A 23510-nucleotide genomic window follows, 5' to 3' on the forward strand; every position below is an offset into this window, starting at 1 on the left:
AAATACAAAGTTACCTGTAAAATAAATATTAATCCTAAAATAGCTATAATATAATTATAATTTATATTGTAGCTATATTAGGATTTATTTTACAGGTAAGTATTTAGCTTTAAATAGGAATAATTTATTTAATAAGAGTTAATTAATTTCGTTAGATTAAAATTATATTTAATTTAGGGGGGTGTTAGTGTTAGGGTTAGACTTAGCTTTAGGGGTTAATACATTTATTAGAATAGCGGTGAGCTCCAGTCGGCAGATTAGGGGTTAATAATTGAAGTTAGGTGTCGGCGATGTTAGGGAGGGCAGATTAGGGGTTAATACTATTTATTATAGGGTTAGTGAGGCGGATTAGGGGTTAATAACTTTATAATAATAGCGGTGCGGTCCGCTCGGCAGATTAGGGGTTAATAAGTGTAGGCAGGTGGAGGCGACGTTGTGGTGGGCAGATTAGGGGTTAATAAATATAATATAGGGGTCAGCAGTGTTAGGGGCAGCAGATTAGGGGTACATAGGGATAATGTAAGTAGCGACGGTTTACGGAGCGGCAGATTAGGGGTTAATAATAATATGCAGGGGTCAGCGATAGCGGGGGCGGCAGAATAGGGGTTAATAAGTGTAAGGTTAGGGGTGTTATGACTCGGGGTACATGTTAGAGTGTTAGGTGCAGACGTAGGAAGTGTTACCCCATAGGAAACAATGGGGCTGCGTTAGGAGCTGAACGCGGCTTTTTTGCAGGTGTTAGGTTTTTTTTCAGCTCAAACAGCCCCATTGTTTCCTATGGGGGAATCGTGCACGAGCACGTTTTTGAGGTTGGCCGCGTCCGTAAGCAACTCTGGTATCGAGAGTTGAAGTTGCGTTAAATATGCTCTACGCTCCTTTTTTGGAGCCTAACGCAGCCATTCTGTGGACTCTCAATACCAGAGTTATTTTAAAGGTGCGGCCAGAAAAAAGCCAGCGTTAGATACGCGGGTCGTTACCGACAAAACTCTAAATCTAGCCGTAAGTGTGTCAGAAACACCTTATAGGGTCACACTCTGCCAGGCTCTCAGTTAATTGCTTTAGGGGTTTCTCTTTATCTTCCTGTGATGTGAGCAGCTTTTGGGGTGGTGTATAGAGGAACTATTTACTTTACCATTCTCTTTTTTTACTTGAAAGTGATAACACATTGTTTGCTGGATTTGAAAAAATGACATAAATATATAATTTACAAGCTCATAGATTGATACTAGTCTCATACAAACTTTTGTAATGCACAAAGAGAGGTCCCTGACATTCAGTATGTGCTGACTCTACATGTATTAGTAAAAAAAGTAGAACTTCAAATATCTTTATTTTCACAGATGTTTTGAGTATGTTCTAATATATCCGACATTAGAACTAAATGCCTGAAACAAAAGGTAAGTTAAAGGGATGTTATAGTATAATATTACAAGCTATAAATTATAAGGGTATGTCAAATTATCAATAGCAACACTGCAAAGCTGTAAAATTTTAATTGAATAAAGAACGTCTTTATTTGTAACTTAGCAAAATTGTACTTTCTCATATCAACAAAAAACTAAATTCTCTAATTTACTAAATTAAATGTTCTTCTACCTCTATTATAAAAGAAATATTTTATTTCCTATAATGCAAAACCATTGGATTAAAGAGGCTTACTTGTTACATAGTATAGTATTGTCTGATGTGGAGATTATTTTAATATCAGTAAACGACACGCAGAAATAAAGTACAGCAAAGAAACTATTGATCATAAATTACCTGTTTTAAGTGCTTGAAAGTGTTTAGGCTCAGCTGGTGTGATCTGGGAGACTGCGTGTGCACTCAAAGCTATAAGAAAGACAGGACAGAAATAGATAGTGGTCAACTTACCAATTCATAACTATGCTGTACATTTAAAGTAGTTGCATACACAAATTACAAGATGACACAGATATGAACCATAACTAAACCAGCACTGCCTATGCAAAAATATAATTTAGGCTTACCTGATAAATTCATTTCTTTCATTGTGTGTGGAGTCCAGCATCCATTACTCTTTGGAATTACTCTTCTCTACCACTAGGAGGAGGCAAAGATTCCCAGACTCCAAGAGTCCTATAAAACCCATCCCACCTCACAAATACATCAGTCTAACGTATAGCATCCAATGCTGCAATCATGAGACCTAAAACTTCCATGCACATAGCCACTGAAGGGAATGATAGAGACTGAAGGTTTAGACAAGCTGAAACCAATCTCAAATGTCTCTTTTCTGATAGGGATAGAGTCATGGACACTGAATCTATCAGGAAACCTAAAAAGGTGACCTTTGTCTGAGGAATCAAAAAACTCTTTGGTAAATTGATCCTTCAACCATGTCTTTGAAGAAACAACAGAAGTTGTTTCGTGTGAGATTCTGCTAAATGAAAAGATTGAGCTAGTACCAAGATATCATCCAAATAAGGAAACACCGCAATACCCTGCTCTCTGATTATAGATAGAAGGGCACCTAGAACTTTTGAGAATATTCTTGGTGGTGTTGCGAGGCCAAATGGAAGAGTGAGAAATTGATAATGCTCGTTTAGAAAAGAGACATCCAGAAATCAATATTGATCTGGATGAATCGGAATGTGAAGGTAAGCGTCCTGTAAGTCTATTGTAGACATGAAGTGACCTTGCTGAACGAAAGGCAGAATAGTCCTTATAGTCACCATCTTGAAAGTTGGGACTCTTACAAAACGATTTCAAGTTTTCAGATCCAAAATTGGTCTGAAAGAATTTTCCTTCTTCGGTACAATGAATAGATTTGATTCCAAACCCAATCCTTGTTCCTGCTGCGGAACTGGGATAATTACCCCTGAAAGTTCTAGATCTTAAACACATTTCAGAAAGGCTTGAGCTTTTACTGTTTTTTTTGGGTACATGGGTAAGAAAGAATCTTCCCAAGGGAGGGCTTATTCTGAATCCTATTTGACATCCCTGAGAAATTATATTCTGAATCCACTGATTTTGGACAGAGTCTGTCCAAACTCTTTGAAATAGCTTTAGTCTGCCCTCTACCCGAAGAACTGGCTTGAGGGCCGCACCTTCATGTAGGTTTAGGGGCAGGATTTGGTTTCTTATAAGGCTTGGATTTATTCCAATTCGGACAAGATGGTGTTCGATTAGAGCTAGAGTCCTTAGGGGAAGGAGTGGTTTTCTGTTCTCTATTCTGACGAAAGGAACGAAAACGATTGGGAGCTTTAAATTTACCCTTAGATTTCTTATCTTGGGGCAGAAAAACCCCCTTACACCCAGTAACAGTGGAGATAATAGAATCCAATTGTGAACCAAAAAGATTTTTACCTTGAAAAGAGAGAGACAGCATTCCAATATTTAAGCCATAAGCTCCTCTTGTTAGAATGGCTAAAGATATGGATTTTACATTGATCTTCATAACATCAAATATAGCATCACAAATAAAATGATTTGCATGTTGAAGTAAAACAATAATGTTAGATAATTCAGAATCTAAAGACAATTGCTGTGCTAAACTGTCCAACCAAAAAGTAGAAGCAGCAGCAACATCAGCCGTAGATATAACAGGTCTAAGAATATAGCCAGTATGTAAATATGCCCTTCTTAGATAAGATTTAAGCTTCCTATCTAAATGATCCTTAAAATAAGTACTGTCTTCCATAGGAATAGTAGTACATTGGCAGGAGTGGAAATTGCTCAACTTTAGGAACTGTTTCCCAAAATTCTAAATTGACTACAGGTAAAGGATACAATTTCTTAAACCTAGAAGAAGGGTTAAAAGAGGTACCAGGCTTAGACCATTCTTTAGCAATCATATTAGAGATAGTGTCAGGAACAGGAAATATTTCAGGAGTAATAACAGTAGTTTAAAATACAGAATTCAGACGATTACTAATTGTATCATCAGGAGGTTTAGACTCCTTAATGCCCAAAGTAAACAAAACTTCCTTTGAAAGAGAATGAATATATTCTTAAATAAAAAAGATTAGTCTATATCTGTCTTTGACGTGGCATCCTCTGAATCAGAGGAACCCCATCAGTGGAGGATACATCAGTATGCTGAAAGTCAGAACTTAATTCACTAGGTTTAGAAAAATGTTTTGAAACCCTTTTACGTTTATTTGAGGGCGGAATAGCAGTCATTGTGTAATGAACCTATTATGTATTGATCCGTTAGCCCTTTAAGGCTGTGAGGATCTAAACTACAGCCTATGATATAAATTAGGATTGTATGCCTTGGTAAACAATGGTTACTAAGATTATTGCAATAGCAACCTGAGTTAAGGCAGTTTATAAAGATACTTTGTTACCCAGTCTGAGTAACGTAGTACCAGAAGGATCCTGGGGGTGTACAATACTGAAACCCCTTAGGAGTATTGAGACAAGAATATTCCTATTTGTAGGAGTGCTTCCTGTGAACTGGATTTTACAAAGATATCAGGAAGAGCTGAGCCAATAGCACTGCTTATATTACTGTGTTACTGCAAAGAAAACAATCTCGCTGCAGGCTCTTATGTCTATGCTGCAAAGTAAGAACAGCCTAACAGCGTGTCAGCTTAACCTTGGCTGATGCGCTCTGTGATATGTCTCTGATCGAAGGTACTTAGGTAGCTAGCGTGCGGAGGAACTTGCGTGGCGAGGCTCTTGCAGCTGATTACTACTTCACTGAGCGTCCACACTGTTAGTTCAGAATGGCTATCAGAGCCTGAGTCGCACCGTGCTTGCAGCACCTTGATGCCAAGAAAGGATTTAACAGACTACGTTTCCCAGGTTGGTTGTTGTACGTTGATACGCTGCTCTTCCTCTTACTTAGCTGGTAAATGTCCTGAATATGTAGTAAGATGAGACTTAATACTATGCTTGAGCAAGTAAGGATCAGTCTCCTATGGTCCTTCCACAAAACAATACTGAAGCAAGGAGGTAAGGGCGTGGCAGGTTTAAATAACTTCAGGTGAGGTTAGGTCTGCAGTTAAAGGGACAGCTTCGCTGGTGCAAACCTGGAGAATCCTGACATACCCCCTTCCTCAAGGCAGCTGCCCACCAGCTGTAAATCTAGGACATTCAGGATGTCGTCTATGGAAAATGGAAACCAAACTGGGCGCCTGGACATTGGTAGATGGTTCCCATGAGTCCTCGTCAGGACCGTATCCCTTCCAATATATTAAATATTGGAGTTTCCCATTCTTAATCCGTGAATCGAGGATAGAATCCACTTCATAATCCTTTTCCGAGTCAGATAGTATCTCTGATGGCAGATCAATTCTCGTCTGCCGTAATGCCCGATATGGTTTAAGCAATGAGACATGAAATGTGGGATGTAGGTGATAAGTGGGCGGTAGATCCAGAGTAACAGCATTTTCATTCACTACTTTGGTTATCCGATAGGGTCCAATGAAGGCTATGCTGAGTTTCTTGCCAGGAGTTTTGAGCTTGATATGTTTTGTAGATAACCAAACCTTATCTCCCACCCCATATAAGGGAGGTGGCCGTCTTTTCGAATCATAATATCTTTTCTGGTTCTTTTGGGCTTTGGCAATGTTCTCCCTCAGAAAATGGAAAAGGTCTAGGAAGGTATTTGTGGTATCATCTACTTGGGGACAGGTAGCATCGTTCTGTGGATATAATTGGAAAGGAGGGTGGAAGCCATAGTTTGAGAAAAAAATGTGTTTTACCAGTTGTGGAATTTTCCGAGGTTTTGTAGGCAAATTCTGCCAATGGGAGGTTTTGATACCATTGGTTTTGTTGGTTTGAGCAGTAGTATCTGAGGTACTGCTCTATCTATTGGTTTACCCTCTCGGTCTGACCATTAGTCTGTGGGTGGAATGAGGTGCTCCTTCGATGTTCTACTTGCATGTTTTTACAAAGCTGTCTCCAGAACCTAGAGGTAAATTGTGTTCCCCTGTCGGAGATGATGGTCTGCGGTATGCCATGTAATTTTACTATACTGTTAAGGAACAGGCTGGCAGTTTCTGATGATGTGGGTAACTTGTGGTAGGGTGGGAAGTGCGCCATTTTGGTGAGAAGTTCTACTACAACTAGGATGGTGTTGTGGTTGTTAGATATAGGGAGGTCTACTATAAATTCAATTCCTATGCACTGCCATGGTCTTCCAGGGATCTGGAGGGGCATAAATAACCCATATGGACGATTCCTATTAGTTTAACAAACAGTGCAAATAGGACAAGATTCTATATATTCCTTAACTGTTAGGGGTAAGGAAGGCCATCAATAAGATCTTTGATTAATTCAATGATTTTAGTAATGCCCGGATGTCTGTCCAAAGGGGAGATATGATGCTCCTTAAGTATGGTCGTTCGTAAGGTAGATGTTATGTACAATTTGTTGTAGTGGTATAGGAGACCATCAGATTGCAGAATGAGACGTTCTTTTGAGTTAGAGGTCTCTTCAGATTGTCTCTGTTTCAATTCGTCAATGAAGGTTGGTATCAGTGCGATAAACTGTTCAGGTGGAATAATAGTTGCAAGTTGGTTGAAGTTTTTTAGTTTCATGTCCTTCCTCAAGAGGGCATCTGCCTTGCCATTCTTGCTTCCAGGCCTATAAGTAATATGAAACTGAACTCTGGAGAGGAACAGGCTCCATCTGAGTTGCCGAGAAGATAGAGTTCTGTTAGTCTGTAAATATTCAAAATTTTTATGGTCTGTTGGATCCATTTGTGGCTTCAGTATTATGTAATGAAGCTATTATGTATTGATCCGTTAGCCCTTTAAGGCTGTGAGGATCTCAACTGCAGCCTATGATATAAATGAGGATTGTATGCCTTGTAAACAATGGTTACTAAGATTATTGCAATAGCAACCTGAGTTAAGGCAGTTTACAAACATACTTTGTTACCCAGCCTGAGTAACGTAGTACCAGAAGGATCCTGGGGGTGTACAATACTGAAACCCCTTAGGAGTATTGAGACAAGAATATTCCTATTTGTAGGAGTACTTCCTGTGAACCGGAGGTTACAAAAATATCAGGAAGAGCTGAGCCAATAGCACTGCTTATATTACAGCGTTACTGCAAAGAAAACAATCTCGCTGCAGGCTCTTATGTCTATGCTGCAAGGTAAGAACAGCCTAACAGCGTGTCAGCTTAACCTTGGCTGATGCGCTCTGTGATATGTCTCTGATCGGAGGTACTTAGGCAGCTAGCGTGCGGAGGAACTTGCGTGGCGAGGCTCTTGCAGCTGATTACTACTACACTGAGCATCCACATCTGTTAGTTCAGAATGGTTATCAGAGCCTGAGTCGCACTGTGCTTGCAGCACCTTGATGCCGAGAAAGGATTTAACAGACTACGTTTCCCAGGTTGGTAGTTGTACGTTGATACGCTGCTCTTCCTCTTACTTAGCTGATAAATGTCCTGAATATGTAGTAAGATGAGACTTAATACTATGCTTGAGCAAGTGAGGATCAGTCTCCTACGGTCCTTCCACAAAACAATACTGAAGCAAGGAGGTAGGGGGGTGGCAGGTGAGGTTAGGTCTGCAGTTAAAGGGACAGCTTCGCTGGTGCAAACCTGGAGAATCCTGACACATTGCCTTCTCTATAGCTGCAGCAGTAAAATCTTTCATTTCTGCAGGAATGCTATGTACATTAGACTGAGATGGAATAACAGTGGGTGCATTTGTATTCATAGATATATTATCAGCATTTAACAAATTGTCAAAACAAGAGCCACATAATTGAGCTGAATAATTTAGATCAGCTTTTTTACAACAAACACACTTAGCTTTGGTAGATACGTGTTCAAGCAGCATAAATTATATGGTAACATCAGAGGCAACTTCAGTTTGAGACATAATTGCAAAAAAAATGTGAAAAAAAAATTAAAATAAATTAATTCTGCAAATTTATATCAATGCTCCTATATATGATATATATAACCGACTTGATAGAATGGAAAAGAGAAGAAGAGCAAAAATTTATAAAAAAGAAAAGAAAACTGATTCATAAAATAATGCTGCATGAAAGCTCTCTGTTTTCTAAGAGCACTGAATGAGCTGGGTGCAGAGCTTATAACAGCAATTTTGGCAGGAAAAAATGATGACACGTCATGCTATGATATAAATAGCATCATCACATGCGTGACATGGAAAGCTGTAGTGGATCACTCTAAAAAGCAGGTGAGAATTTTGATTGTACATACAAAAAAACTAAATGTACCTAAATAAAGCCTAATGGATACTTCTATTACAGCTGCATAAAATGTGATTATCAACATTCCATGAGACTAACATAATACTTAGCATCCTATTTATAAATAAATTACTAGCTCCAAAAAAGAACCCTGTATGTTTTACAGACTCTACCAACCTTAACAAACATTTAGCCACTAATTAAAGTCGCTAAAAAATAGCACTGAATTATTGACTCAAGGCATGTATACAAACAATATATAACAACTTTACTTAAAAAGTACCCAATTCATAGCTGAGAGTGTCTTATATAATAAAAGTATATACTTACCATGTAAGACACCCATCCACATAAAGCAGACAGCCAAACCAGTACTGAAACATATCAGCAGAGGTAATGGTACAAGAGTATATTGTTGATCTATAAAGGGAGGCAGCAGATGAATCTCTGCAACCGATTTACAGAGAGTCTTATGAAAAGCTTTCCCATAGGCTAAAACATGGTATCATTAGCCAATACTCCCTTCACATCCCTTAGACAAAAACTACACTTAGAGAAGAACTGGGCTTCAATATGCTTAGAAGAACCTTTCACTGAAGAAATAAAGCACATCATGCTTCACCACCTCCTAAGGAGGCAAAGTTTTTAAAACTGAGTGAGGTGGGAGGTGTATTTATAGGCATTTGAGGTTTGGGAAACTTTGCCCCCTCCTGGTAGGAATGTATATCCCATCAGTAACTAGCTTGTGGACTCTTGCCACCAATATGAAAGAAGTAAGCAAAATGAATTACATAGCTAAGCTGCCTGAAGCAGCCAACTCCATCCCCCCTTATCAGTGTTTAGACACAGGCATTGTATTTCAACTGAGGTGACAGCTTCTAGGCATGCTCCAGCAGATAATCCCTATGCATTTTTCCATTCTACCAAAACAACAATATAGATACAGCAATAGAAAGAAATGTGTGGGGGGAGTTAGAGCTGTACAATTCAGAAACTAAAAAGTAAGGGTTAATGGCGAGGCACTGCAGTATAAATTTGCAGGTAAAGTAATGAAAGTACATATTATTATAATTTGTCTCTATCCCAACTTGTTTCATGTCCCTCTAACATCAGGTTAAAGGGACAGTCAACCCAAAATTTGTCCTAAGTCATTCCTTTAAAGTTGCAAACGCTTATTATTGCCATCTATAGCCCAATTTTGTAACATATATCATTTACAAGTAATATGACTTACTTTTTGTGCCTCTGCCTGTTTAAAATGTCTGCCTGCCCCCTCCCCTATTTTGTCACCAGCATCATTATCATGTGGCTGTGATCGCAGTTACTTTGTGCGATCGAACATGTTCCTGTGGCACATGCAACAGCAATGACAGCCGAAACGCGTAATCCCACTAGTGCTGCACCCACAACGAGTCTTGTTCTGTTTTGGAGCTTCCTATCTCTATTTAAACAATGTTCTAATAAACGGATGTTTTATTTTCACTTGAGGAGTGAATCTCTTTTCTTTATTTGCCTTACCTTGATCCAGTTTGGATTCACACCTTACTACAGATGACCGCTGCACTACCTGGTCACTACCTCCTCCCCCTACAAGCTGACGTCATCCGGAGCATCCGGTATTGTCACACATGGAAGAAGGAGATGCTAACATTGGGGAGAGCAGGGCAGCAGACTACAGTTTGCACACCGTAAGGTTACGGAACCCCTCTACGCTGCAGCAACCTCCATGGCACCGGTATCATAAAGGATAAGATGACCATAAAGGGTAAGCCAAAGGCATTTTACTATTGGCTCAGCATGTGTAAAACAGATAGATTATTAGGGGAGTGAGGGCTATAGTGGCAACGGGGCACACTTGGAGTATAAAATAGTGTGAGTTATAAATCTATCGAACGGTATCACTCAAATTCTGCTTTTGATTTTACACCTCTATCATTGTCAGGGAACTGCGAGTTCCCCCTGATGGTTGACATAAGGTACTGCTGTAACATTGTCTGTCTGGAAAGTGAGATGAGACTCCCTCTTCAACAGTGGCCAAGCTTGAAGGGCCCTGAAAACTGCATAGAGTTCTAGAACATTGATTGGTAACCTCACCTCCAGAGGATCCCAAACTCCCTGTGCTGTCAGAGACCCCCCAAACAGCTCCTCAACCTGAGAGACTTGCATCTGTAGTGATCACAGTCCAGGTAGGAGGAGCAAACAAATCCCCCAGAATAATTAACTAATGATCCTGCCACCAAGTTAGAGACTGACTTGTAATGGGATCCAAAATTATACTTTAAGACAGCTGAGTATAATCCCTGCACCCTTGATGCAGCATACAGGCCTCATGTGAAATTGAGCAAATGGAATTGCATCTGAGGCTGCAATCATGAGACCTAGGACTTCCAGGAAACAAGAGAGACTGAAGGTTCAGACAAGCTGACCTAAATTTTAACCTTTTCTGTTGTGTTAGAGAAAGACTTATGGATACTGAATCTATTTGAAAAACCAAGAAAATTACCTTTGTCTGAGGAACTCTTTGAAAAATTGACCCCCCATCCATGCTATTGAAGAAACAAAATGAGTCAGTGGTGGGAGATTCTGCTAAAGGAAAAGATGGAGCTTGAGCCAATGGGGCCTAGTTATCAACACGTCTACTTTATCTGCCTTCGCCGGTTCAATACGCCCGCCTAAGCTCGCCTACCATTGCCGCCGCAGACCTGAATACGTTCGCCTAAGTTATCAATAAAGCTGTCAAAAAGTTGCGCACCAAGTACGGGGCGATGAGCAGCGGACTGTGATAGTTATCACTCATCCGATCTCGCTGCTCTTCGGCTTTTTCCCAGCTTTATTGCTAGCCTGTCACTAAGCACCCACACTAACTACACTGTTCTACCCCCTATACCGGTGCCCCCGGAGCCCCCTGCAACTAAATAAAGTTATTAACCCCTAAACCGCCGCTCCTAGACCCCGCCGCAACTCTTATAAATGTATTAACCCCTAAACCGCCGCTCCCGGACCCCGCCGCCACCTACATTATACCTAGTAACCCCTATCCTGCCCCCCCATACCGCCGCCCTCTATAATAAAGTTATTAACCCCTATCCTGCTGATCCCAGACCTCACCGCAACTAAATAAATAGTTTAACCCCTAAACCGCCACTCCCGGACCCTGCCGCAACCTATATTAAACTTATTAACCCCTAATCTGCCCCCCTACACCGTCGCCACCTATAATAACCTAAGTCTAACACTAACCCTAACACCCCCCTAACTTAAATATTAATTAAATAAATCTAAATAATATTTATCTTATTAACTAAATTAATCCTATTTAAAACTAAATACTTACCTTTAAAATAAACTCTAATATAGCTACAATATAAATAATAATAGGTTAGTTTTTATTTTACAGGCAAATTTCAATTTATTTTAACTAAGTACAATAGTTATTAAATAGTTATTAACTATTTAATAGCTACCTATTAAAATAAAGAGAAATTAACCTGTAAAATAAAAACTAACCTAAGTTACAAATACACCTAACACTACACTATACTTTAATAAATTATTTCTATTTAAAACTAAATACTTACCTGTAAAATAAACCCTAAGGCCTAGATTTGGAGTTTGGCGGTAGCCGTGAAAACCAGCGTTAGAGGCTCCTAACGCTGGTTTTAGGCTACCTCCGGTATTTGGAGTCACTCAAAAAAGGGTCTAACGCTCACTTTTCAGCCGCGACTTTTCCATACCGCAGATCCCCTTACGTAAATTGCGTATCCTATCTTTTCAATGGGATTTTTCTAACTCCGGTATTTAGAGTCGTGTCTGAAGTGAGCGTTAGAAATCTAACGACAAAACTCCAGCCGCAGAAAAAAGTCAGTAGTTAAGAGCTTTCTGGGCTAACGCCGGTTCATAAAGCTCTTAACTACTGTACTCTAAAGTACACTAACACCCATAAACTACCTATTTACCCCTAAACCGAGGTCCCCCCACATCGCCGCCACTCGATTACATTTTTTTAACCCCTAATCTGCCGACCGCCACCTACGTTATACTTATGTGCCCCTAATCTGCTGCCCCTAACACCGCCGACCCCTGTATTATATTTATTAACCCCTAATCTGCCCCCCACAACGTCGCCGCCAGCTACCTACAATAATTAACCCCTAATCTGCCGACCGCAAAGCGCCGCCACCTACATTATAGCTATGTACCCCTAATCTGCTGCCCCTAACACCGCCGACCCCTATATTATATTTATTAACCCCTAATCTGCCCCCCTCAACGTCGCCTCCACCTGCCTACACTTATTAACCCCTAATCTGCCGAGCGGACCGCACCGCTACTATAATAAAGTTATTAACCCCTAATCCGCCTCACTAACCCTATAATAAATAGTATTAACCCCTAATCTGCCCTCCCTAACATCGCCGACACCTAACTTCAATTATTAACCCCTAATCTGCCGACCGGAGCTCACCGCTATTCTAATAAATGTATTAACCCCTAAAGCTAAGTCTAACCCTAACACTAACACCCCCCTAAATTAAATATAATTTTAATCTAACGAAATTAATTAACTCTTATTAAATAAATTATTCCTATTTAAAGCTAAATACTTACCTGTAAAATAAATCCTAATATAGCTACAATATAAATTATAATTACATTGTAGCTATTTTAGGATTAATATTTATTTTACAGGCAACTTTGTAATTATTTTAACCAGGTACAATAGCTATTAAATAGTTAAGAACTATTTAATAGTTACCTAGTTAAAATAATTACAAAATTACATGTAAAATAAATCCTAACCTAAGTTATAATTAAACCTAACACTATACTATCATTAAATTAATTAAATAAAATACCTACAATTACCTACAATTAAACCTAACACTACACTATCAATACATTAATTAAATACAATATCTACAAATAACTACAATGAAATAAACTAACTAAAGTACAAAAAATAAAAAAGAACTAAGTTACAAAAAATAAAAAAATATTTACAAACATAAGAAAAATATTACAACAATTTTAAACTAATTACACCTACTCTAAGCCCCCTAATAAAATAACAAAGCCCCCCAAAATAAAAAATGCCCTACCCTATTCTAAATTAATAAAGTTCAAAGCTCTTTTACCTTACCAGCCCTGAACAGGGCCCTTTGCGGGGCATGCCCCAAGAAGTTCAGCTCTTTTGCCTGTAAAAGAAAACATACAATACCCTCCCCAACATTACAACCCACCACCCACATACCCCTAATCTAACCCAAACCCCCCTTAAATAAACCTAACACTAAGCCCCTGAAGATCATCCTACCTTGTCTTCACCTCACCAGGTATCACCGATCCGTCCTGGCTCCAAAATCTTCATCCAACCCAAGCGGGGGCTGGCGATCCATCATCTGGTGGCTGAAGAGGTCCAGAAGAGGCTCCAAAGTCTTCATCCTATCCGGGAAGAAGAGGCGATCCGGACCGGCAACCATCTTGATCCAAGCGGCATCTTCTATCTTCATCCGATGACGACCAGCTCCATCCTCAAGACCTCCACCGCGGACCCATCTTCTTCCGGCGACGTCCAACTGAAGAATGACGGTTCCTTTAAGGGACGTCATCCAAGATGGCGTCCCTCGAATTCCGATTGGCTGATAGGATTCTATCAGCCAATCGGAATTAAGGTAGGAATATTCTGATTGGCTGATGGAATCAGCCAATCAGAATCAAGTTCAATCCGATTGGCTGATCCAATCAGCCAATAAGATTGAGCTCGCATTCTATTGGCTGATCGGAACAGCCAATAGAATGCGAGCTCAATCTGATTGGCTGATTGGATCAGCCAATCGGATTGAACTTGATTCTGATTTAGGGCATTTTTTATTTTGGGGGGCTTTTTTATTTTATTAGGGGGCTTAGAGTAGGTGTAATTAGTTTAAAATTGTTGTAATATTTTTCTTATGTTTGTAAATATTTTTTTATTTTTTGTAACTTAGTTCTTTTTTATTTTTTGTACTTTAGTTAGTTTATTTCATTGTAGTTATTTGTAGATATTGTATTTAATTAATGTATTGATAGTGTAGTGTTAGGTTTAATTGTAGGTAATTGTAGGTATTTTATTTAATTAATTTAATGATAGTATAGTGTTAGGTTTAATTGTAACTTAGGTTAGGATTTATTTTACAGGTAATTTTGTAATTATTTTAACTATTTTAGCTATTAAATAGTTCTTAACTATTTAATAGCTATTGTACCTGGTTAAAATAAATACAAAGTTGCCTGTAAAATAAATATTAATCCTAAAATAGCTATAATATAATTATAATTTACAGGTAAGTATTTAGCTTTAAATAGGAATAATTTATTTAATAAGAGTTAATTAATTTCGTTAGATTAAAATTATATTTAATTTAGGGGGGTGTTAGTGTTAGGGTTAGACTTAGCTTTAGGGGTTAATACATTTATTAGAATATCGGTGAGCTCCGGTCGGCAGCTTAGGGGTTAATAATTGAAGTTAGGTGTCGGCGATGTTAGGGAGGGCAGATTAGGGGTTAATACTATTTATTATAGGGTTAGTGAGGCGGATTAGGGGTTAATAACTTTATTATAGTAGCGGTGCGGTCCGCTCGGCAGATTAGGGGTTAATAAGTGTAGGCAGGTGGGGGCGACGTTGTGGGCGGCAGATTAGGGGTTAATAAATATAATATAGGGGTCGGCGGTGTTAGGGGCAGCAGATTAGGGGTACATAGGGATAATGTAAGTAGCGGCGGTTTACGGAGCGGCAGATTAGGGGTTAATAATAATATGCAGGGGTCAGCGATAGCGGGGGCGGCAGATTAGGGGTTAATAAGTGTAAGGTTAGGGGTGTTTAGACTCGGGGTATATGTTAGGGTGTTAGGTGCAGACGTAGGAAGTGTTTCCGCATAGCAAACAATGGGGCTGCGTTAGGAGCTGAACGCGGCTTTTTTGCAGGTGTTAGGTTTTTTTTCAGCTCAAACAGCCCCATTGTTTCCTATGGGGGAATCGTGCATGAGCACGTTTTTGAGGCTGGCCGCGTCCGTAAGCAACTCTGGTATCGAGAGTTGAAGCTGCGTTAAATATGCTCTACGCTCCTTTTTTGGAGCCTAACGCAGCCTTTATGTGGACTCTCAATACCAGAGTTATTTTTATGGTGCGGCCAGAAAAAAGCCAGCGTTAGCTTTTCGGGTCGTTACAGACAAAACTCCAAATCTAGCCGTAAGATAGCTACAATATAATTAATAATTACATTGTAGCTATTTTAGGATTTATATTTATTTTACAGGTAACTTGGTATTTATTTTAACTAGGTAGAATAGTTATTAAATAGTTATTAACTATTTAATAACTACCTAGCGAAAAGAAATACAAAATTACCTGTAAAATAAATCCTAACCTAAGTTACAATTAAACCTAGCACTACACTATCATTAAATTAATTAAATAAATTACCTACAAATAACTACAATTAAATACAATTAAATAAACTAACTAAATTACAAAAAATAAAAAAGCTAAGTTACAAAAAAATAAAAAAAATAAGTTACAAACATTTAAAAAATATTACAACAATTTTAAGCTACTTACACCTAATCTAAGCCCCCTCATAAAATAACAAAGCCCCCCAAAATAAAAAAATTCCCTACCCTATTCTAAATTAAAAAGTTCAAAGCTCTTTTACCTTTCCAGCCCTTAAAAGGGCCTTTTGCGGGGCATGCCCCAAAGAAAACAGCTCTTTTGCCTGTAAAAGAAAAATACAACCCCCCCAACATTAAAACCCACCACCCACATACCCCTAATCTAACCCAAACCCCCCTTAAAAAAACCTAACACTACCTCCCTGAAGATCATCCTACCTTGAGTCGTCTTCACTCAGCCGAGCCACCGATGGAACCGAAGAGGAGATCCGGAGCTGAAGAAGTCATCATCCAAGGGGCTCTGAAGAAATCTTCCATCCGATGAAGTCATCATCCAAGCGGCGCTGAAGAAATCTTCCATCCGATGAAGTCATCTTCCAAGCGGCGTCTTCAATCTTCATCCATCCGGAGCGGAGCCATCTTCAGACGAGCCAACGCGGAGCCATCCTCTTATTCCGACGACTACCGACGAATGGATATTCCTTTAAGGGACGTCATCCAAGATGGCGTCCCTTCAATTCCGATTGGCTGATAGGATTCTATCAGCCAATCGGAATTAAGGTAGGAAAATTCTGATTGGCTGATTGAATCAGCCAATCAGATTGAAGTTCAATCCGATTGGCTGATCCAATCAGCAAATCAGATTGAGCTCGCATTCTATTGGCTGTTCCGATCAGCCAATAGAATGCAAGCTCAATCTGATTGGCTGATTGGATCAGCCAATCGGATTGAACTTCAATCTGATTGGCTGATTCAATCAGCCAATCAGATTTTTCCTACCTTAATTCCGATTGGCTGATAGAATCCTATCAGCCAATCGGAATTGAAGGGACACCATCTTGGATGACGTCCCTTAAAGGAATATCCATTCGTCGGTAGTCGTCGGGAAGAAGAGGATGGCTCCGCGTCGGTTCGCCTGAAGATGGCTCTGCATGGATGAAGATTGAAGACGCCGCTTGGAAGATGACATCGCCCGGATGGAAGACTTCTTCAGCACCGCCTGGATGATGACTTCATCGGATGGAAGATTTCTTCAGCGCCCCTTGGATGAAGACTTCGGCCGCTGCGGATCTCCTCTTCTGTTCCATCGGTGGTTTGGCTGAGTGAAGACGACTCAAGGTAGGATGATCTTCAGGGGGGTAGTGTTAGGTTTTTTTAAGGGGGGTTTGGGTTAGATTAGTGGTATGTGGGTGGTGGGTTTGGGGGGGTTGTATTTTTCTTTTACAGGCAAAAGAGCTGAATTCTTTGGGGCATGCCCCGCAAAAGGCCCTTTTAAGGGCTGGTAAGGTAAAAGAGCTTTGAACTTTTTAATTTAGAATAGGGTAGGGATTTTTTTTATTTTGGGGGGTTTGTTATTTTATTAGGGGCTTAGATTAGGTGTAAGTAGCTTAAAATTGTTGTGATATTTTTTAAATGTTTGTAACTTATTTTTTTTATTTTTTGTAACTTAGCTTTTTTTATTTTTTGTAATTTAGTTAGTTTATTTAATTGTATTTAATTGTAGTTATTTGTAGGTAATTTATTTAATTAATTTAATGATAGTGTAGTGTTAGGTTTAATTGTAACTTAGGTTAGGATTTATTTTACAGGTAATTTGGTATTTCTTTTAGCTAGGTAGTTATTAAATAGTTAATAACTATTTAATAACTATTCTAACTAGCTAAAATAAATACCAAGTTACCTGTAAAATAAATATAAATCCTAAAATAGCTACAATGTAATTATTAATTATATTGTAGCTATCTTAGGGTTTATTTTACAGGTAAGTATTTAGTTTTAAATAGGAATAATTTATTTAAGTATAGTGTAGTGTTAGGTGTAATTGTAACTTAGGTTAGTTTTTATTTTACAGGTAAATTTCTCTTTATTTTAGCTAGGTAGCTATTAAATAGTTAATAACTATTTAATAGCTATTGTACCTAGTTAAAATAAATTGAAAGTTGCCTGTAAAATAAAAATAAATCCTAAGATAGATACAATATAATTAATATTTATATTGTAGCTATACAGGGAGTGCAGAATTATTAGGCAAATGAGTATTTTGACCACATCATCCTCTTTATGCATGTTGTCTTACTCCAAGCTGTATAGGCTCGAAAGCCTACTACCAATTAAGCATATTAGGTGATGTGCATCTCTGTAATGAGAAGGGGTGTGGTCTAATGACATCAACACCCTATATCAGGTGTGCATAATTATTAGGCAACTTCCTTTCCTTTGGCAAAATGGGTCAAAAGAAGGACTTGACAGGCTCAGAAAAGTCAAAAATAGTGAGATATCTTGCAGAGGGATGCAGCACTCTTAAAATTGCAAAGCTTGTGAAGCATGATCATCGAACAATCAAGCGTTTCATTCAAAATAGTCAACAGGGTCGCAAGAAGCGTGTGGAAAAACCAAGGCGCAAAATAACTGCCCATGAACTGAGAAAAGTCAAGCGTGCAGCTGCCAAGATGCCACTTGCCACCAGTTTGGCCATATTTCAGAGCTGCAACATCACTGGAGTGCCCAAAAGCACAAGGTGTGCAATACTCAGAGACATGGCCAAGGTAAGAAAGGCTGAAAGACGACCACCACTGAACAAGACACACAAGCTGAAACGTCAAGACTGGGCCAAGAAATATCTCAAGACTGATTTTTCTAAGGTTTTATGGACTGATGAAATGAGAGTGAGTCTTGATGGGCCAGATGGATGGGCCCGTGGCTGGATTGGTAAAGGGGAGAGAGCTCCAGTCCGACTCAGACGCCAGCAAGGTGGAGGTGGAGTACTGGTTTGGGCTGGTATCATCAAAGATGAGCTTGTGGGGCCTTTTCGGGTTGAGGATGGAGTCAAGCTCAACTCCCAGTCCTACTGTCAGTTTCTGGAAGACACCTTCTTCAAGCAGTGGTACAGGAAGAAGTCTGCATCCTTCAAGATAAACATGATTTTCATGCAGGACAATGCTCCATCACACGCGTCCAAGTACTCCACAGCGTGGCTGGCAAGAAAGGGTATAAAAGAAGAAAATCTAATGACATGGCCTCCTTGTTCACCTGATCTGAACCCCATTGAGAACCTGTGGTCCATCATCAAATGTGAGATTTACATGGAGGGAAAACAGTACACCTCTCTGAACAGTGTCTGGGAGGCTGTGGTTGCTGCTGCACGCAATGTTGATGGTGAACAGATCAAAACACTGACAGAATCCATGGATGGCAGGCTTTTGAGTGTCCTTGCAAATAAAGGTGGCTATATTGGTCACTGATTTGTTTTTGTTTTGTTTTTGAATGTCAGAAATGTATATTTGTGAATTTTGAGATGTTATATTGGTTTCACTGGTAAAAATAAATAATTGAAATGGGTATATATTTGTTTTTTGTTAAGTTGCCTAAAAATTATGCACAGTAATAGTCACCTGCACACACAGATATCCCCCTAAAATAGCTATAACTAAAAACAAACTAAAAACTACTTCCAAAAGTATTCAGCTTTGATATTAATGAGTTTTTTGGGTTCATTGAGAACATGGTTGTTGTTCAATAATAAAATTAATCCTCAAAAATACAACTTGCCTAATAATTCTGCACTCCCAGTATAAGGGTTTATTTTAAAGGTAAGTATTTTGTTTTAAATAGGATTATTTTATTTAATAAGATAAATATTATTTAGATTTATTTAATTAATATTTAAGTTAGGGGGGTGTTAGGGTTAGGGTTAGACTTAGGTTTAGGGGGTAATAATTTTATTACAGTGGCGGCGGTGCAGTGGGGGGCAGGATAGGGGTTAATAAATTTATTATAGGTGGCAACGGTATAGGGGGGGCAGGATAGGGGTTAATAGGTATCATGTAGGTGGCGGCGGGGTCTGGGAGTGGCAGTTTAGGGGTTAATACATATATTATAGTTGCAGCGGGGACCGGGAGCGGCGGTTTAGGGGTTAACATATTTATTATAGCTTGCAGTGGGCTCCGGGAGCGGCGGCTTAGGGGTTAATCAGTTTATTATAGTGGGGGTGGGCTCCGGGAGCGGCGGTTTAGGGGTTAACATATTTAGTATAGCTTGCGGTGGGCTCCGGGAGTGGCGGTTTAGGAGGTAATAACTTTAGTTGCGGCGGTGTAGGGGGGACAGATTAGGGGTGTTTAGACTCGGGGTACATGTTAGGGTGTTAGGTGTAGACAGCTCCCATAGGAATCAATGGGATGTCTGGCAGCAGCGAACATGAACTTTCGCTATGGTCAGACTCCCATTGATTCCTATGGGATCCGCCGCCTCCAGGGTGGCGGTTTGAAAACCAGGTACGCTGGGCCGGAAAAGTGCCGAGCGTACCTGCTAGTTTTTTAATAACTAGCAAAAGTAGTCAGATTGTGCCGCACTTGTGTGTGGAACATCTGGAGTGACGTAAGAATCGATCTGTGTCGGACTGAGTCCGGCGGATCGAAGCTTACGTCACAAAATTCTACTTTTGCCGGTATCTAGGGTTTGATAACTAAGGCGAATCAGCCTCGCCACAAATACGCTGTGGAATTCCAGCATATTTGAGGTTGACGGCTTGATAACTAGGCCCCAATATCTCGTCCAGGTATTGAAACATTGTGATAACTTGAGACGTGATCACACATAAAAGGGCACCAAGAACCTTTGTCAATATTCTTGGTGCTGTAGACAAACCAAATGGTAGAGCAACAAACTGAACATGCCTGTCCAGAAACTGGAAATTATCTCTGTGAATAGGTAAATGAAGGTAACCATCCTTTAAATCTATTGTGGACATAAACTGGCCTTGCTGCACAAAAGGCAGAATAGTCTGAATAGTTTCCATTCTTAAAGATGGAATTCTTACAAACTTGTTCAGAGCGTTTAGATCTAGAACTGGTCTGAAAGTACCTTCTTTCTTTAGAACAATAAAGATATTTGAATAAAATCCCATCCCCTATTCCTGCACAGGAAATGGAACAGTCACTCCCATATCTTTCAGATCTGAGACAGACTGAAGAAAAGCTTGAGCTTTTACAGGATTCCTTGGAAAATTGGACAGAAAAAACCTGCCGCTGGGATGCCCTGTTCTGAATCCTATTTAATATCCCTGAGAAACAATATTCTGAACTCAGGGGTCTAGAACAGAATGAAACCAAGCCTCCTGAAAAGGCTTAATGTGCCCCCTACCAGAATTTCTGGATCGGGCCACACCTTTATGCAGTTTTGGTAGTAGGGATATATTTCTTACCCTGCTTAGACTTGTTCCAGTTAGCATTAGGTCTGCAGACTGAGCCAGAGGAACCTTGCTTTTGAGCAGAGGAATCAGCTTTTTGTTCCTTATTCTGACAAAGGGAATGGAAATGATTAGAAGCTTTGGATTTCCCTCTAGACTTTCTGTCTTGATGAAGGAAAACTCCTTTTCCCTTTAGTAACAGTAGATATAATAGAATCTAAATACCAAATAACTTTTTTCCCCTGAAAGGAAAGAGATGATCATTTAGATTTAGACACTATATCAGCAGATCAGGATTTAAGTCACAAGGCTCTCCTTGCAAAGATTGACAAATACATGTTTAAGTACTGTCTTACAAAGGAATAGAAGTATGTTCAGCCAGAGTGGAAATGGCCCCATCCACTTTGGGAACTGTTTCACATAAATCTAAATTAGCAGCATGTAAAGGATATAACTTTTTAAACCCTGCAGAAGAAGTTAAATAATTACACCTAGGTTTAGAGTTCTGCGTTAGCCGTCAAAAGCAGCGTTAAGGGGTCCTAACGCTGCTTTTGGCCGCCCGCTGGTATTTAGAGTCAGCCAGGAAAGGGTCTACTGCTCACTTTCAAGCCGTGACTTTTCCATACCGCAGATCCCCTTACGCCAATTGCGTATCCTATCTTTTCAATGGGATCTTCCTAACGCCGACAAGACTCCTACCGCCCATGGAAAGGCTGTAGTTAAGAGCTTTATGGGCTAACGCCGGTATATAAAGCTCTTAACTAGAGTGCTCTAAAGTACACTAACACCCATAAACTACCTATGTACCCCTAAACAGAGGTCCCCCCACATCGCCGCCACTATAATAAATATTTTTAACCCCTAATCTGCCGACCGCACATCGCTGCCACCTACATTATCCCTATGAACCCCTAATCTGCTGCCCCTAACATCGCCGACACCTACATAATATTTATTAACCCCTAATCTGCCCCCCAACGTCGCCGCTACCTTACCTACACTTATTAACCCCTAATCTGCCGACCGGACATCACCGCCACTATAATAAATGTATTAACCCCTAAACCGCCGCACTCCCGCCTCGCAAACACTAGAATAAATTGTATTAACCCCTAATCTGCCCCCCCAACTTCGCCGCCACCTAACTTCAAGTATTATTATTATTATTATCGGTTATTTGTAGAGCGCCAACAGATTCCGCAGCGCTAAGTATTAACCCCTAATCTGCCGACCGGACCTCGCCGCTACTCTAATAAATGTATTAACCCCTAAAGCTAAGTCTAACTAAATAAATTAACTCTTATTAAATAAATTAATCCTATTTAAAGCTAAATACTTACCTGTAAAATAAACCCTAATATAGCTACACTATAACAAATAATTATATTGTAGCTATTTTAGGATTTATATTTATTTTACAGGCAACTTTGTATTTATTTTAACTAGGTACAATAGCTATTAAATAGTTATTAACTATTTAATAGCTACCTAGTTAAAATAATTACAAAATTACCTGTAAAATAAATCCTAACCTAAGTTACAATTAAACCTAGCCTAAGGTACAATTAAACACTGCACTATCATTAAATAAATTAAATAAATTAGCTACCAATACCTACAATTAAATAAACTAAACTAAATTACAAAAAAAACAAAACACTAAATTACAAAAAAAAAAAAAGATTACAAGAATATTAGGCTAATTACACCTACTCTAAGCCCCCTAATAAAATAAAAAAGCCCCCCAAAATAATAAAGGTCCCTACCCTATTCTAAATTAAAAAGTAATCAGCTCTTTTACCAGCCCTTAAAAGGGCTTTTTGCGGGGCATGCCCCAAAGTAATCAGCTCTTTTGCCTGTAAAAAAAATACAACCCCCCCAACATTAAAACCCACCACCCACATACCCCTACTCTAACCCAAACCCCCCTTAAATAAACCTAACACTACCCCCTGAAGATCTCCCTACCTTGAGTTGTCTTCACCCAGCCGGGCCGAAGTCTTCATCTGATGGGGCAGAAGAGGACATCCAGACCGGCAGAAGTCTTCATCCTATCCGGGCAGAAGAGGACATCCGGACCAGCAGACATCTTCATCCAAGCGGCATCTTCTATCTTCATCCATCCGGAGCGGAGCCATCTTCTTCCCAGCTGATGCGGATCCATCCTCTTCAACCGACTCCTACTCGCCGAATGAAGGTTCCTTTAAATGACGTCATCCAAGATGGCGTCCCTCGAATTCCGATTGGCTGATAGGATTCTATCAGCCAATCTGAATTAAGGTAGGAAAAATCTGATTGGCTAAAGGAACCTTCATTCGGCGAGTAGGAGTCGGTTGAAGAGGATGGATCCGTGTCGGCTGGGAAGAAGATGGCTCCGCTCCGGATGGATGAAGATAGAAGATGCTGCTTGGATGAAGATGTCTGCCGGTCCAGATGTCCTCTTCTGCCCGGATAGGATGAAGACTTCTGCCGGTCTGGATGTCCTCTTCTGCTCCATCGGATGAAGACTTCGGCCTGGCTGGGTGAAGACGACTCAAG

General features: G+C 39.7%; 1 protein-coding gene across 1 annotated transcript in view; it reads right to left on the minus strand.

Moving 5' to 3' along the window:
* The window catches only part of REPS2 (RALBP1 associated Eps domain containing 2), a 611369-nt gene that overhangs the window by 168147 nt on the left and 419712 nt on the right, over positions 1-23510 (minus strand). The window contains exon 12 of the mRNA XM_053707397.1: positions 1762-1830. Within this exon, the coding sequence (XP_053563372.1) occupies positions 1762-1830 (69 nt within the window). The remainder of the gene's footprint in view (positions 1-1761; positions 1831-23510) is intronic.

Source organism: Bombina bombina, chromosome 3 (assembly GCF_027579735.1).
Source record: "Bombina bombina isolate aBomBom1 chromosome 3, aBomBom1.pri, whole genome shotgun sequence".
NCBI classification, from domain to species: Eukaryota; Metazoa; Chordata; class Amphibia; order Anura; family Bombinatoridae; genus Bombina; species Bombina bombina.